We start from the raw sequence: 17,134 nt of genomic DNA, 5'->3' as shown, positions 1-17,134 counted from the left end.
ATTTAATCAATTCAAATGCTCTCTAAAACTGATTCTAGAACCTCTAACTTGTTTATTACTCCTCCGGACTATTGTTAATACAAAGGAGACTAGTTGTAGGTAAATTACGTAATAATCAATTACAATTTTTTAAACCTAAACACAATCACGTAATATCACTGGAATGTGTACTGTATATACCGATTAATTTTAGATAAGTGCAATTCGCAGGCGAGAGTTTTAAAACTGTAGAAAGTTGGTATATTGTTATTCTGTCAGTTTTGCGTAAATATTTTAGTCACAACAAAATATCAAAGTGCGCGAAGTGAACGTGTATTTAAATGAAATTAACTTTGATTTACACGGTGTGATTAATTTTTCAGATAACCTTTAAGTGTAAGAATTGTTAATTGAACTGTTATGTATGGAAACTAACCATTAGAAAAAACGATGTGTGAATGTGTGAATGCAATTAGGGAAGAGTAGGGATACTTGACCCCCGTTTAGTTTTTGAAATATAATTCACAATATAGAAGCTATTTCTGATTCGTTTTGTATTCATCTTATTACAACAACCTGCAGCCCTTAACACCCAAGTAATAGTAAAAAAATGAATTTTTACTCCCCAGTGAACTAATAATGTTCACGTATAATCGGCGGTGCTGGTAAAATTTTTTTGATGTATTCTTGTGAAACCAGTCCGTCGACTCTAATTGTGGGAAGGTGGAAATATCTTGTTTTCTTTTTCACAAACTCAACTAATACGAAATCAGCAAGTTTAGGAGAGCATTTCTGAAAGAAACTGTCCATCATCACTTCAGAAGTATCTCGTCCCTACCTGGAACTGAAAATGAGTCCACGTCATCTAAATTATCATAACTACTTAACCAAATTTCTTCAGAAAATTTTTTTCACACTCGATGCTTTCTTGCGATCTCTTTGTTCTGCCTCTAATTCTAGTTTCTCAGGTATATTAGTTAAAATTCGACATCGAACTTGTTTGCACATTGACCTTTGGGAGCTTTGGGACATGGTAGAACATCCATTGGGGAGAAAGAGGTTGTTCATAGTGGATTTATAAGTAAACCTAACAGTCATAAATATAAATTCACAGCTACACGATTTATTTATTTAGATAAAATTCAATTTATCGAAAATATTAAAAAATTCCTACATATAGAACTATTTAAGGAGACTTGACAGGTAGATTTAACTTTCCTGAGACCACACCAAATGTTTAAAATGAAAATATAACCGAAACATAAACTAAGAACATAGCGTAAATTACTTAAAAATATTCGTAATACACAACACCGCTGTGGTACATAAAAGTACTATACTTAGACTACGGAAGAAAATATATACTGCTTAATATAAAAGACCTTTGAGGACGAAAAAAGCAAAAAACTGTCTCGCAAACAATATCTGATGCGTTTAATGTAGTTGTTTACTGAAACCAAATAGTATGCAATGAATGTTACCAACTAAAGATATTATAAGTATTTTAGAGCGGTAAATTCAAATAAGGATCATATGTCCCTGAAGATCACCTGGCTTACTACAAATAAATTTTTATAACAAGGCTGCTGCTACAGCCGTTAATAAAAGACCAAATGGCCACCAATGTTAAATTCCATCTCGATACCTTAATCGGCAAATGTCTTAAATCCAAAACCACCAATTATCAGGAGAGACAAAAAACTGTTCAAAAAAAGTTTTTCAGTATTTTCCTTCTTTTTTTATTTTATGACTACTTCTTAGTTGCCTTTCTATTATTAAAAAAGTTGTTTTTTGTCTGCTTTATGATCTTTTTGGGATCATTTTTCAAAACTCATGCTGTACATGCTCATGAGAGATTTAAGCTATTTTTTAGCTATATATTTTATATTGAATTAAAATTTAATTTGTACAGAGTTTGCTTTTTCTTAATCTAACTAATGTAACTAAGTAAGTAGGTTCATTTCTTTAATTTTTTTAAGTGCGGTAAAGAGTCGTAAAAATGATGATATGTAGAGTCAATTGTAGGCTTCAGCTCTTGCAAATTTCGCCATCCAAAAAGTAATGAATTTGCCTTATATCTACCAAGCAAGGGTCTCCTGCTTTTCTTCCAAGTCTAATTAATTTGTAAGTTTCTATTCTTGGGTCTTCTTTGAAGAAGCCATAGTGCTAGTAGATAATAGCTTTATGAGGATTGATCTTGTCGGTTGTCGCACAAATTTCAACGTAATCGAAAGGAATTGATATGATACGGTGACATAAAAATTATAACCCTCAAAAAAACAATTTCTCATAGTAGTTTTCTTTCAGTTATTCCACTTTGTAATAATGAGCAATAGTTAGATGTTCTGGCTATTTATTTCTTTGTTAATATAAGATAAATGTGTAACCTCCATTCCAGACTAACTCACTTGTTTTTTTTTCAATAGTTGTTTTTTTTCTAGATTTAAGACTGTTATTTACCCGAAAAGCTAGAGAAAAGTTGACAATTTCAAAGTATAACTGAATTAGAATCATGCAAAATATTACGGAGATATGAAAGGGAGATTTTTTTGTTAAACTATCTCTAACATAAGAAAGAAATTTTTACCGTTTTATGATATTCTCGTTATTCGTAATTGGCATCATGAAATTATCTACAACTATTAGCCTTTCTATTTGTACATTGTATTTTTATTATTTCATCTAATTATTTTATCGTTTATTTGTTCTATTCACTAGCCGACAAGATTTTCGTAACACAGGCGAGACCTTTATTTTTAAAATGGAAATACCCATCCAATAATAGAAAAAATATTTATTAAGCTCTAACACGCACCACTTTTCAATAGCTCAATTATCCCTGTTTACATTAGCAGATTGGTAATTTTCTAAAGGGGCGGTTAATATCGGCAAATTTTATGGCCAAAAAAATTCCTGAACTGTATTATTCAGAATAATAAACATAAAAATAATAATAAAAATTAGTATTCTGTTGAGTTTCATAGTAAGTGATTCTCTGTTCATAGTGCAAAAAGTGATAAAGACGAAAATGTCAAGTCAAACGCGCCCTAGTTGCACAACTTCTCTTGACAAATTTCGTTATATTTGTGGAGAATTTATGGTGAAATCGCAAGCCAGGTCATTTTCCAAAAATGTGAAATAAGCCTATTTCAAATACATATTTTGGTACTTTAATTGGAGACCAAGACAAGCAGTGGGCTCCCAGGCATAATCCCAGTGAGTGGCGCCTATTTATTGACTCGTCTAAATAAAGTTTAAAAGCAGTGTTAATACACAATGGAAATTTAAAACCGTCTATAACAGTTGTTCATTCTATGAAGATGAAAGAAACTTATGAAAATATTCGCTTGCTTTTAGATAAAATTAACTACAAGTATAAGTGGCAGATATGTGGGGACCTGAAGGTGATTTGGAATTTTAATGGGTCTTCAAGGAGGGTTTACGAAACATTGCTGTTTTCTTTGTCTATGGGATAGTCGGGCAGTAGACCAACACTATGTAAAACAAATTGACAAGCAAGAAGTGAGTTTTAACCGGGATCTCAAAATGTTAAGTTTATACCCCTTGTAAATCCCAAAAATGACCTTCTGTCCCCCTTCACATTGCAAAAGTTATGGATAATGAGGGTGATGGATTCAAATACCTTAGAGAAGTCTTTCCCCAGTTGAGTGATGCCAAATCAATGGAAGGTATTTTTTTGGGTCACAAATAAGATAATTGCTAGACGTTGACAATTTTACAAAAAAGCTCACCAGATATGAACTTAGAGCATGGAAGGCATTTGTTAATGTAGTGAGGGAATTTTTGAGCAACAATATGGATACAAACTATAAACAGTTAGTTGATGAACTTCTAGACGCATACAAATCCCTTGATGCTCTAATGTCATTGAAAATGAATTTCCTCCATTATATAAACTATAAATATTTATATCAATTTTCTAATAAATATTAAATATTTTACCAATGAATATGGTTTTATAAATGTAACATAAAAACCTTACGAGCTACAATTATTTTTTTCATATTTTCGTATTTGTTTAGGTACATTTTATCACAATATTCATTCTTGTGTTACTACAAAAAATTTTTTTGTCGACCAGTTATTAGTTCATTGGTTAACTTTTACATATATATGCCCTACTGAACACACTGTTTACACTACCACTAAATAGCGTATCGATAACCAAGTTATCGTCTTCAGAGACTAAAGATAAACTTATATTTGTCCTACTCATTAATTGGTCCCCTGTGGTGTAATAGTATATTACTCAAGGAGCGAGTAATGATGACTATTACTCTTAAGGATGATGTAACTCATACGAATGTATGATTTATCATTTTGGTCATTTGAAAATGGAAAGTTTGTGGCATGAGGTGGTTGGTGAACGATCTAGATGTCATTGTTCTTTTGATAGGTATATTAACGATCTGGAGTTTCTTTAAAAAAATTATTCACTTCCATCCATGTAAACGTGTTGGCTTTTTTTGGTCGAAAACATTTTAGGAAAGCAAGCTTCAAATAACTCCACATGGTGGAAAGCCCATTTTGAAAATTACTGGTACTTTTTGATTAATTTATTAAAATAAATTCAGAAAAATAGCGGCTGTTTCTGTTAACGATGTCATAAAATTTTTTGTAAACGGCATATAATTCTTTATGTAACAGATTTTCTAAACATATCTCAAGATAAAATTCACAAAATGTAAAAACTGGCACTTTTGACATGATGATTCAATTGCCAATATTCTATTTGTAATCTATAGATTATGTGTTGTAGATAAATGAATAAATGTTATACATATTTTTATTCCGACATATATCCGTTAGTTGCGGTTTTATATCACCACTGATTAATTTCATACTTATTTCTAATATAAACTAAATTGCATTACTGTTTATGAACTTAATGTTTATATTTGACGCATTTGACGCACTTTTCTTAGAAAAACGGTGTTTTATTATCGAAAAACAAATCGACAATGAAAAATAAAGCGGATATGAACTGTCAAAGAAAATAAACATACTTTTATTTACGTTTTAGTAATATAAATGAACCTAATAAACCAAAAATAGATGCTAGTGTACGAGATATTATACTATCGCTGTAATGAAATAAATCTTTGATAGAATATAATGAAACGCGTGTTTAATAATCTACGGTTAATCGGTTGGTCAGTGACAAGGAATAATAAAGATAACTGGTTATATTTTACGCTCTCTAGCTACCTTAATCCTGCTACTAACTATTAGTACATGTTCTATGGCCACCAAATATATCAATGGAAAACAATTAACATCAAGACATATATATTTATAAAAAGTTAAAAATCACTAACAAATATTCCTTAATGTATAATAAATAGCTATGATTTTCGTGAATTTTTGGCATCTTGTAAGTCATTTTCAAGTATCCAACAGTAATCTGCTAGCATTCCTAGACTCTTTTCTCTTGATAGCGCTTTTCTATTAAAGAAATGTCCTGATGAAATATTTCGTCTTGTTTGTCACTCACAGTACCCAAATTTTCGGAGAAGAAATCCAGATGAGAGTGCATGACATGTATTTTTAAAGACATATTACATCCCAAAACTTTGTATGAATTATAAGTTCATTTATTAAGTCTTATTTTCCGCTTTATGGTTTCCTAGAAAATTTTGGACAACATTCACAAAAAATTACCATGCGACTTTCTCCAGATCATTCAGCTGTAGCCCAAGCAAAAGAGCAATGCATTTAAAATCGCCAGTGATTTTGATCATATTCAAAATTCAATAAATTCATCACTACAGAAATGTTATTACAATAGACTAAATCATCTGCTTTAGAAAAGTAAGGTTTCATTTCATCGTCACGATATCGGAAATAAGAAATTTTCGTTCCAGGAGAAAGTAAATTCTAATAGTTTAATCTAAACCCTAAAAGCTCAACTTGTTTTATAGACAAATTCATCACGTACCAAATCATTTAAATCACTTTGTATCAATAAATGCGGTTGACGGTTGATAACTCGGGTCACTCTCTTGAGATACCTCATCGGATTGAATAAGCTCAAATTCCGGAATAGAAACAGAATCCTAACTTTCTGCTTGATTTAGAGGCTATGGCACAGGTAGTTCGGCACTATTAGAATTGGTCTGTTGGTCGATGATAAGTTTGGGTACTGGACAGTGTGTTTGGACTTGGTGGTGACGCCTTTTGTTTAAATCAAACAAAAATAGCAATCACTTACATGATCTTTTGGTTCCGTCCAAATCGTATACCAAAAGGCAAATATCTAGATTCTTGTTAAACCCAACCTGATATATGTGGAACCCATGATATATTTTGGTTGTACACAGGAAAACGAAAGTCTAATAGCACTTTTCAATTAACGGCGTAAATTTTCGACGATAAGATGCAAAATTGTTTTGAATTATCCACACACATAACATAAGAATATATAACTGTCACAAAAAACTGGATGTGACTGAAACAAAATAATATTTTTTTGCGTGAGAGTACATCAAAACAAGTAAAAATCATCACAAAGTTCGTGTAACAAAAACAGTGTTTACCAGTGTAATTTCACGAATTATTGGCATCGATGTATTCTATCGTCTTGATTTTTATGAAAATGAAGAGGTCATTAGGTTGGCGAAGCATATATACAATAAAAATCGGAATGTGATTAAGGAATGCAGTTAATGATGGGTGAAAAAAAATGTAAGATAACATATCTCTCTAGAGTACTATAAACGAACTGAAAAAAAAATTCGCTAATGGCAACTTTTCGACCTACCATTAAAAAAGTGGAACTGGATCCGGCGCCGTAAAAGTTTGTAAATCTACATGGTTGAGTTCATCACAACAAAAACGTGAAAGCAACAAAGAGATTCTCCAGATGATCGCTATCCATATTGACTGCCACAGTACTGATTCATTTAAATTGTGCACGTCGTTTGAGCGGCTTGCTTGCTTGCCATCTCGTATACTTGCCAAGTACGCAAATAATTTTGTATTTGTATGGCTTTAGACGAAGGACAATACCAAAACCCATTGTAAAGAGAGGTCGATCCGAGCGGAAAGCTTTGTTGTGTGTCTGGTGGAATTATGAAGGTTCAATGTCTGTATTTCGTAACTATTCCAGGTGATCGAGCTATGGTATATATTGGACAGCAGCTGATGTGAATGTATGAGGTTTTATCGGAAAAATATTCATGTAACTGAAATCAGATTCTTTCATAACAAAACAATGCTAAGCCAAATAAAACTTTTAAAATTACGTGGAATAACACCAAATAACTTGATGCTATTGAATTCCTAACACATTCGTACTATTTATTCAGATCCATGGGACCTAGGGAAAAATTCAATCCAAAGGAAATGTTGAAAATGCGGTGCAACGATTTATTGTATCTAAGCCCAAATAATGGTTTTACCAAGGCCAAAAGAGCTTGTTGAAAGTTGTGTTAAAACCATACAATACGATGAACTATACTTCGAATATTAAGGTTTTCTTTATGAATGATGATTTAATAAACTATTAAAGAAAGGGAATATTGAAAACCCACATTATTTATATTTCTGTTTAAAACAAATTTATTTTTTTTGCCTCATGAACTCCCATCTCCATATCTCTTTGTTTACTTCTTTTTAATAGCTAGCAGTACCACAACGATCTAACTAAAATGGACAGTTGGCCAAACAAATCACAAAATACTAAAGGAAGGGAATACTAAGAACTTGACGAAGTTATTCTTGATTTATTCATTGATTTCCTTTTTCCAAAATGAACGCAATCATGACGTTTTTTGTGTAATATAGTTTCATCCATGATAGACCGATTTGTTTTCTTTAGATATATTTGTGTATCTATGTATATTTTTTCAGGAAATAACGAACCCACAACAAAAGCAGTAACAAAAAATATATTTCTAACGATGAACTCCTCCACTCTCAACCCCGTGCCAAAAAAAATGCCTGAAGAGCCAAAAGACAAACTTACAGATTTTTTTTCGACTTCAAAATCTAGAAAACCAGCACCGATTAACGTGAGAGCTTTGAAAAAAAGTTTTGAAAGTTTGAGTTCTCCTCCGCCTTTGCCACAAAAAGTTCCTGTTTACAAATCGACGTTACCTAAACAAAATAATAAAATAGACAATGCCATAAGTGAAAATATTGCTGCCACTCCGCTTAAGAACGGTGTTAATAAAAGCCACGTTGGAAAAATAGAACCCATTACACCAATCGAAAAAATAACATCCTCGAATGTTGACAGGCGAACTATTGTTCTTAAAATGGATCCAAAAGGAACTAGTCTAGGAATTACTCTATCTGGAGGTATTGACGAGAACAAAGATATAACGGTGAGTTTTTTACGAATACATAACATTATTTTTTAATACTGAACACACTGTTTACACTACCGCTACACCAACACTTACAATTGACACTGATGCATGTTTCAATAACCAAGTTATCGTCTTCATAGACTGAAGGTAAACTACAGATATGTGGATAATATTTTCGCTATATCTGAAACGGAAAAGGGGAAAGTAGAAAATTTCACTTTAAAAATCAATTCCAAATTACCATCCATAAAGTTCACTTATTTAATGGAAAATAATGGACAGATACTGCGTTTAGAAACAGTAGTAAATGAGAATAGTAATAGACTAAAATTTGATATATTTAGGAAAAACCTTCGTACTTGCAGGAACATCCCGTCTAATTCCTTCCATTACATCCGACATAAAATAGCAATTTTCTGGTACATTGTTTAATTATTCATTCTTCACTTAACGTCAAAATATTCAAAAGATACAAACAAGAAATGACTTTTATTGAGGATGTGGCTGTACTTGATGGTTAAGATAAAATAATAGTAAATAGGTTAATTAACTTTAATAGGTTTAAAAAGTCTTTATGTGGAGCTACCTTATATCAAAATCAAAACGAAAAAAATAAACGAGTTGCTCTAGTACCTTTGAGTTCATCTTATACGAAAAGATGGGAAATAATTTTTATTAGAGTACGTTTTAAATTGGTTTATAAATCTAGCAATACATTAAAACAATTGCTGGGCAATCCCAAGGATAGGATACCAGATTTGGAAAAGACTGGTATTTATGAAATTAACTGTAATGATTGTGGCAGGTTGTTGGCAGAATAAGATATTATCCGTTAATGTCCGGTTTAAAGAGCATATATATATACCGAGTACGCTGCCAGTCATATCATGAAATAAATATAAATAATGTTTAATTGTTAAAACATGTATCCAACAATAAATTATTGAATGCATTTGAGCGCACAGCCCACTCCATAGTTTCATAGTTAAGAAATTCGTTTCGATGGTTATTTCGATCCAATTATCAAGATTCCACACATCCTGCTCTTCTTTCACTACTGACCGGCTATTGATCTGTTAGGTTATATCTTAAAAATTTATTCGTTTTCGTCCTATGATCTCAGCCTTCGAAGTAATAATATAGTTTATACCATCGATTGTTTTAAATATTTTGTATACTGAAAAAGCACACACTTACATTTTGCTTCAATAATTAATTTGAGTTCAGTTGAACCAAAAGTGTACTTAATGCCTCCTCAGTTAACTGAAATTCAGAAAGCTGCGATTATTGCCAAATTGAAGATGGCTGGTCTATCAGAAGACTGGCAACATATCTAGCTCATAATACGAGTACCTTAGCCAGAGTGAAGAGGCGATGGAAACAAGACGGGACCTTGCGCCGGAAGATTGGGTCTGAAGGAAGAAATATTTAAAATGCGGAACAAGATTAATTTTTAAAGAAAACATCTCTTTGAATCGGCTGCAAGTGCTGCATATGCAACAAACTTTCCAGGATCCCGTCCTACGGCATGTAGACGAATAAAAGCTTCGGATTTGACAAACTGTGAAAGTTAAATTCAACCGGAAAGCAACTGAATTCGCTGTTCTAGTATGGACCAATATGTTTCAATGTTTTCATTCTATAGCTGTTCTATAATGACAACGAAAGATTTCATCGTTTTATCTTCTTTGTTCCATCATAATTCACTAAGAGCATTTTTTTAATGCTCGAGGAACACCTTTAACTAGGTGTCTATATCAATTCAAACTCTTCTAGGTCGATTTAAAATGATGGAGGAAAAAGAGTTTTTGTTGTTATAAATACAACGATAAAAAGATATTTTTTAGTATTAGTAAGTGATGGACTTATTGCGCTTTAGTAGTCTCTTCAATATATCCGTTGCATACATTGTAACGAACAAATGGGTTTGAATGGTAAAAATCTATCTGGAGTGGACAGAAAGGGTTAGTGATTATGGTATAATGAGCAAGACTTGTATGCTATTTCAATGAATAGAACTGTACATACTAGCTTTGTAAACTCAAATTGGGACGTTTTATGATATCCAATTCAGTATTACTAATTACACTCTTATTTATTATTTGACACTAAATTAAATCATAAATCACACAAAAAGTAAACGTAAAAGCACCCGCCATTAATATTACATACAATCTCGGTATCGCTTGATAAAATCCCTGTCAAACTGTGTATGAAAATGTTCTAGCGATAACATTCAAAAACAAAATCACTTGATCACTTCCGTTGATGCTAATAATGTCGTTTTGATATAAGACGATAGTGTTGATCTCGTATATTATCTACTGTTAAAGAAAGATATAAACTACAGCCATGACGGTACCTTCAAGTGGAATCTTACGGCTGCCTGATACTGAATCTTTTTCATTTTGTCGGTATTCAACAACTTTTTGACAAAGATTAATCGTCTAACTTGATTGGGAATTATCTTTAACAATTTTGGATTCAAGTATACACTTTTTATTACTTCTATCAACTGGATCAGTTTTATAACATTTCGAAAACGTTTTCTATATAAAAATTCTTTTATTTATTATCGACTCTTTTATCTCAAGTTATAGCTTACTAGAGCTATTCATTAAATTCCTGTTGTCTAAGAATATGACAAAAGATCACGGACCATAGGTACATTTAAACAAAGTAAATACCTTGAAAATGTTAAAGCGTTGATAAACACAAAGAAAATCATATGAATCAATAGAGGTTGGTAGTAGAGATTTATAGACTATTAATATACATTTTATAAATCGCTTAATAATAGCGAATACTCTCCTTATTTGTAGGTGTAGGTGAGAGTGGGAACAAACCACGGAAATGATATTTAAATATATTTTATTGTCTGAAAGACAATTTATTAACTATTTAACAAAGATTTAAATGGGGATATTTGAGTATTATGCAATACGAATAATAAGCACATTCATACCAATGAATATATTAATATTTTATGCGAGAATTATAACATACAAATCAATAAATAAATATTATTAACAATAATCGATATAGGTAACAGTGAAAGGACATTATTAATAAATGTTTATGGAATGTAATATTATACTTTATATTGAAAAATATTCATCAATTACAGTACAACTATGATCAAACAGCTTTGTCCACGAGTCTGATTCATAACCATTTCATATACTGGTCGCATACGCTCTTTCAAAATTGTCAATATCATTCCATTCAATTCTGAATTCTAAATAACAGTTTCGTATTTTTGGTAGAGCTTCAGATTCTCATGCGCAATACGGTAAGATGGGGGAATGGCGGTTACTTAAGTATGGATCCATTTTTCAATTTATCTTAGGAACTTACAGCATAGGTAATCATTTATTTACAGAGCCTATATAGTAGACTAAAGATATGCATCAAGCACAGTATCAATCTATCACGGATTTCATATTTTTCATTTTGTAAAACTCTTCATTGACTGACTAAACTGTTTACTTTCAATCTCTGAAGACGATAACTTGGTTATCGAAACGCGCGTCAGACAGTGTAATTGTGAGTGTGGGTGTAGTGGTGGTGTTAACAGTCTTCAGTACGAAAAACCTGAATAACGTTCACAAAATGTAAAAAACATATTGGATATTATAGTAAATGTATTGTAATGAATTTTAAAAAATATATTCAATGGCATAAATCACTTTAAGCTTACCTTTAACTGATTTTTTGATTTTATAACAACCTTTACACAACTATCAAACTCACTACGCTCGATGCAAAATGTCACCGCTTGGTAAATAAGTTTACTCGGCCCCATACTAGATGGCAACATTAATAGTAATAGCAGAATGTTTTTGGAAGTTTAAAATTTTAACGTGACCAGCATTGCCCGCTGACCGCATTCCCCCATCTTACCCTAGTAAAAACGTCATTGAGAGTCCTTCACTTTCCAGATTTAGAAGAACTAACACGAATATTCAACAGTAGGAAGTAGTGATAGGTAAACGTTTCCATAGTACTTGAATCGTTCGCTGTAAAATAAAATCTTAAATAGGTTGGTAATCAAACTTTTAATATTACGCCTATTTTGAATTGGTTACCAACTAATTCTGAATCGATTCTAACTGTGAAATGCGAACAAAGGTATTAATTGTATTTATTGGTGAAATTGGAAAGAGCACGTAACCGTTAAAAGAGAAGAATTTACTAATTGGACAATCCTAGAAAACAGCTGGTCTACGTCAAAATGGCAGCCGTAGGGTAAACAATTAATTTTCTCGTATGTATCCGTGTTAGTTTTTTTTGGTTTTTGTTTTTTTCGGTAGTGAGAGTTGTTTTGTATTGTTTTATTGTTTCATAGCGTTAAGGGAACTCCATGAAACCGAGTATTTTTGCAGTTTTGTTGAAATTGCCTGCAATTTACGAAATTTAGGACACTTGTATCAATTTTGTGCGTAAATTACGGGAGTTTTTTTTTTTAATTTATTTCCATTGTTGCGTTCTCAAGTTTATCAAGTATTAGCAGGTTGCGCAGTAATAAATATACAAGAAACTTAAGCTTTAACTGGAGTTAACTCGATTTCATTAGATGCAAGGAGCTTTAGTCAGAATTTTGCTCATTTTCACAAGTTTTCAATATACTTGCGTTTAAGTTTATATTTACCTTTTATTCAAACCATAATTATACTTTTTATAGATACATCGTATACGATATAACAGCATGGCCTATCATGATGGTCGACTGAAACGAGGAGATAAAATAATTTTTATTAATGATAAATCGACAAGTGGCTTGACTCATATGGAGGCTGTAAACTTACTTAAGGTAATTTAAAATTCAATTTTAAACACCAGTTTAACAATCATGTAGTTAAAAGTTACTTACCTTATTTTGGAAGAGTCTCTTTTTTTCATTTTTTTGTAATTCCAATTTATCATCCAACAGTTATCAGTATTTCTAATAATGTGACCAAATATGGTAACTGTGAGTTTTTATTAGGATTTAATGCTGCTATCTAAGTTTAAATTATTATAGGAACCATTGACTGAGTTTTCCATTGTGACAGAAGAAGGAGAAAATACTGTGCCATCACCTGTTAGTAGCATCAGCGGTAGTTTACAAAGAAGATCATCTTCAATGTCCTCTATGCTTTCAGGAACTAAATGTAAGTGAATCTTGTAATGAAAAATAGCTTAAACAGAACTACTTTCTATTTGTTTGAGTCAAAAACTGACTATAAATGAAATCGTTGGGGTGCACGAAGCTCCGGCAGGGCGACGCGACGCTTGCGCTATCTATTAAGCAGTCATGACAACAAGGCGTCGTTTCGAGGAGAGAGGAAACACCGGAACACTTCTAGGGAATATTGTTTGATGGAGTATGGTTTTTTAAGGAGATATAGTGAGAAATTGATTAATCATGATCATAGGCACTATCAGAAGAAAATTCAGGAGTGTGGTTGTGGCCCGCTTGAGCTGCATTACGAAGATATGGAGGGAGATAAGGACCAGTGGCTATACATGACAGACTGGAGTACCTAGTTTTCCGCACGAACTTCATGACCAAAGAAACCATGAAGGATTACAAGAGTTTAGAAGCTCACAATTTCCTCACCTCTAACCTTGTAGTTCTTCCTCGTGTGAAAGTCCTGCCAATGGAACGTGTGATAGTGCTTGGCAAGGTTTTCATTCCACTTGATGTGCATGCGGCACCGTAGTGCTCTTATTTCCTATTGTTCGTCTGGAGTCAGGACTCTTATCACATTTGTCCTAATGTCCGAATAACTTTTCTTCTCACTTTCATTGCTTTCAATTTTCCTAAATAATTTTATGTGTGTCCCTAGATTTTTCCATTCGATGAAACAATATACAACTGAATAGTATTTCTTTCTTTCCACTTGATTTCAATTTCCCTGCTGAAATTTATGTCTTGTGTCCCTAAAAGTAATTGAGATTTTGTTCAGATATTTTGATATAAAACTAATAAATTCAGAGTCTCAGATCATCTTTGACATTTCGATATTTCCAGTCTTTTACGGAGTCTTGTTCAGTCTTATTAATTCCTGTGCGAAAAACCCAAAATATATTCATGTTGAACGTTTTTATGGGGAATATGGATTGATGATTAGTGTAGAGTAGATGTTAAAAAAGCAAAATGGGTAATTAGTCCTTGGTAATGTCCTTCACACTTAATTCCATCAATTTAGGATTTTGAAAACTAAAAAACAAAATTTGGCATAATGTTGAATAGCAGTTAATATATATGAGCATTATTGAAAATTTCACGCGCCCACGACTCATTTTTTAGTCTGAAAAGGTATTTACCTGTCCTAAGAATACAGTTCACTACAACGCAGTTCATCATCTTTTATAATTCTTATAATACAGAGGTATGGTGCTATGGGTTACGAAAAACAACAATACGGCCGACGCCCAGTTGTCGTATCTGACCGCCAGATGGCACTCACGTCACAGGTGGCAAAAAATTCAACCCGCATGACCGGGAACCCCAAGAATGGTAACTTGTAACTATACTGTAGTTGAATATTATGAACTTTTATTAATTGTAACTGTAGGTGAATCCTACTATCAACCTTTTTCTTGCTTATATGACTAGAGGAATATTGAAATAAAGAAAAAACATGAAGGTGGTCGATATACATAACTAATAAGTTGGAATTTCATACTGAGCACACTGTTTACACTAGAACTACACCAACACTCATAATTACAGTATATGACGCGCGTTTCGATAGCCAAGTTATTATCTTCAGAGATTGAAGGTAAAGCATAATGAAGAATCGCAATTTAAAAAACAGTTAATAGTAGTCACTTATTTATAATACACTTTATTAAGTATGTATTACGTTAAATAAAGAAATAGCTTGAATTGTCTTTTATTCCATTTGGCTTTTTCTCCTCTGGTTGATCATTAATTTATGTTTCAGCTCCTTCATTGGAAGAAAAGAAAGCTAATACAATCATAGCAATAAATAAAGACGGAGCTGGACTTGGATTCAGTATTGAAGGAGGTAAAGACTCGCCACTAGGAGATGTGCCATTACGAGTTAAAAAAATATTTACAGGTAATAAACTGAATATAAACGGTGATCAAATGAAATAGTGTTGTTTTCAACGGTTTATTATTCATTTAACAAAACAAGGGTTTTCTAACTCTCAATTTGACGTAGAGTACATCCTACTTAATGCCCACGATTATAACACCCATAATAATGTCGTTTCTTTCAAGTACGTTTGAAAAAAATTATATGAGAACCAGTCTCAGAAACCTAAAATTGAGGACTGGAAGCTTTGATACACAATTTTGCCAAAAGAGGACAAAGGCTGGAGAACCAAAAGGCTTACTGAGCCTAAAGATTTTTGGACTGTTGTGGGCATTAAGTAGAACGTACCCAATTTGGCGAAGGAACCTACTGTATAGACGAATTTCACTAAGAGGGGGTTATGTATGGAATGTAAAGGTAATCAGAACCATTTTGAATGGAGAAAAAGCTGAAAAAGTGTCTATCTGTAAACAGCAAATTATTTGTTTTAAAATCACCATTTTCGTCTGAACCAGAATGTTCATTACCAAAAATTTGGGACAATATGAAAGTTATACTTTGATTCTATTCACTACATATTATATATTTTTCAATTCCAGGAGGCGCAGCAGACAAATCTGGAAATTTGGAAGTCGGCGACGAAATATTGAAAGTGAATGACATCAATTTCACAAATTTAACCAGAATCGAAGCTTGGAATTTAATGAAGAAAATTCCAGAAGGCAAAGTTGAAATACATATATTAAGAAATTCTCATTCGAATTGAGTTACTTGTGTGATTGCACTAGCCTTAGGTACAAAAATAGAAGTCAGTGAAAACAGAATCGATTCTAGTGAGCTCAAAGTATGTAGCAATACAAATTTTTATTTTGTTCCGCTGTTGCTTTTTCTAAATGACAGCAATTTTGGTTTGATACAAAGTACCAAAATCCTAGTGCTTCAAATTAATAACAACTTTAACATTACGGAAATAAAATTAAATCTTGCCAAAACAATTGAGTATTTGTACTTATTTAAAATAAATTTATCACCCACATTTTTATGCATTACTTTCCGTTATAATTTTATATATATTTTATATAAATGCTTCATGTAATAAATTATTTCTATATATATATATATATATATATATATATATATATATATTTGCTGTAAATATACATTGGATTAATAAATTTTTATTGAAAATAGTGTTTTAGTTGATTATTATTAGGTGCACAAAGCGCCTATTTTATAGACGTTTCACATAGGTTGGATTCCACTAAGCACTCCCGACAATTACGTTCACGACCACAATCTTTCCCTTTCTGAGCGTTATAATCGTAAACCCAAATGGAATTGCTTACGAGGCGTTTTGAGCGTCGAGATAAATATAAACGAATGACAAAACAGAACAAAATAAAGCGGAAGCTTTAAGAGGTTATGTTATAATTTATAAATTATTGATTTTTTTAGTAGAATGCTCAACTGATTTACATTAAAGTAAAATCAAAATATTTTTGAGGCGGTAGTAAAATATTTGATAGTACGTCACAAGACGCTTCAAAAATACTTATGTCCCATACCGCACTAAATAACTAGATAGATCATGGTTGCAATCTGCGTTGCTTGAGTTTTTAAAATTCCGTACCTCTTGACAAGGGTCTTTGTGAACGTTAGTCATGACGTCATGAGTGACGTTCTCGCCGCGACCACAACGATCGTAGTCGCTATGTGGTACTCCCAAAAGAGTATTTCAAACGCCGTAAACGCTTAGTGGAATACACCTAT

At 32.3% G+C, this 17,134-nt stretch overlaps 1 protein-coding gene across 1 annotated transcript in view; it reads left to right on the top strand.

Annotated features, from left to right (window-relative positions):
* The window catches only part of LOC130451193 (uncharacterized), a 65,604-nt gene extending 49,153 nt beyond the window's left edge, over positions 1–16,451 (top strand). Inside the window, exons 5-9 of the mRNA XM_056790043.1 lie at positions 7,852–8,327; positions 12,997–13,125; positions 13,336–13,465; positions 15,248–15,385; positions 15,964–16,451. Coding sequence (XP_056646021.1) covers positions 7,852–8,327; positions 12,997–13,125; positions 13,336–13,465; positions 15,248–15,385; positions 15,964–16,130 — 1,040 coding nt within the window. The 3' untranslated portion in view covers positions 16,131–16,451. The remainder of the gene's footprint in view (positions 1–7,851; positions 8,328–12,996; positions 13,126–13,335; positions 13,466–15,247; positions 15,386–15,963) is intronic.
* Positions 16,452–17,134: the final 683 nt, after the last annotated feature.

The sequence above is a fragment of the Diorhabda sublineata genome, chromosome X (assembly GCF_026230105.1).
Source record: "Diorhabda sublineata isolate icDioSubl1.1 chromosome X, icDioSubl1.1, whole genome shotgun sequence".
Classification (NCBI taxonomy): Eukaryota; Metazoa; Arthropoda; class Insecta; order Coleoptera; family Chrysomelidae; genus Diorhabda; species Diorhabda sublineata.
The sequence above is the reverse complement of the archived record's forward strand: the minus strand, read 5'-3'. Positions and strand labels throughout refer to the sequence as shown.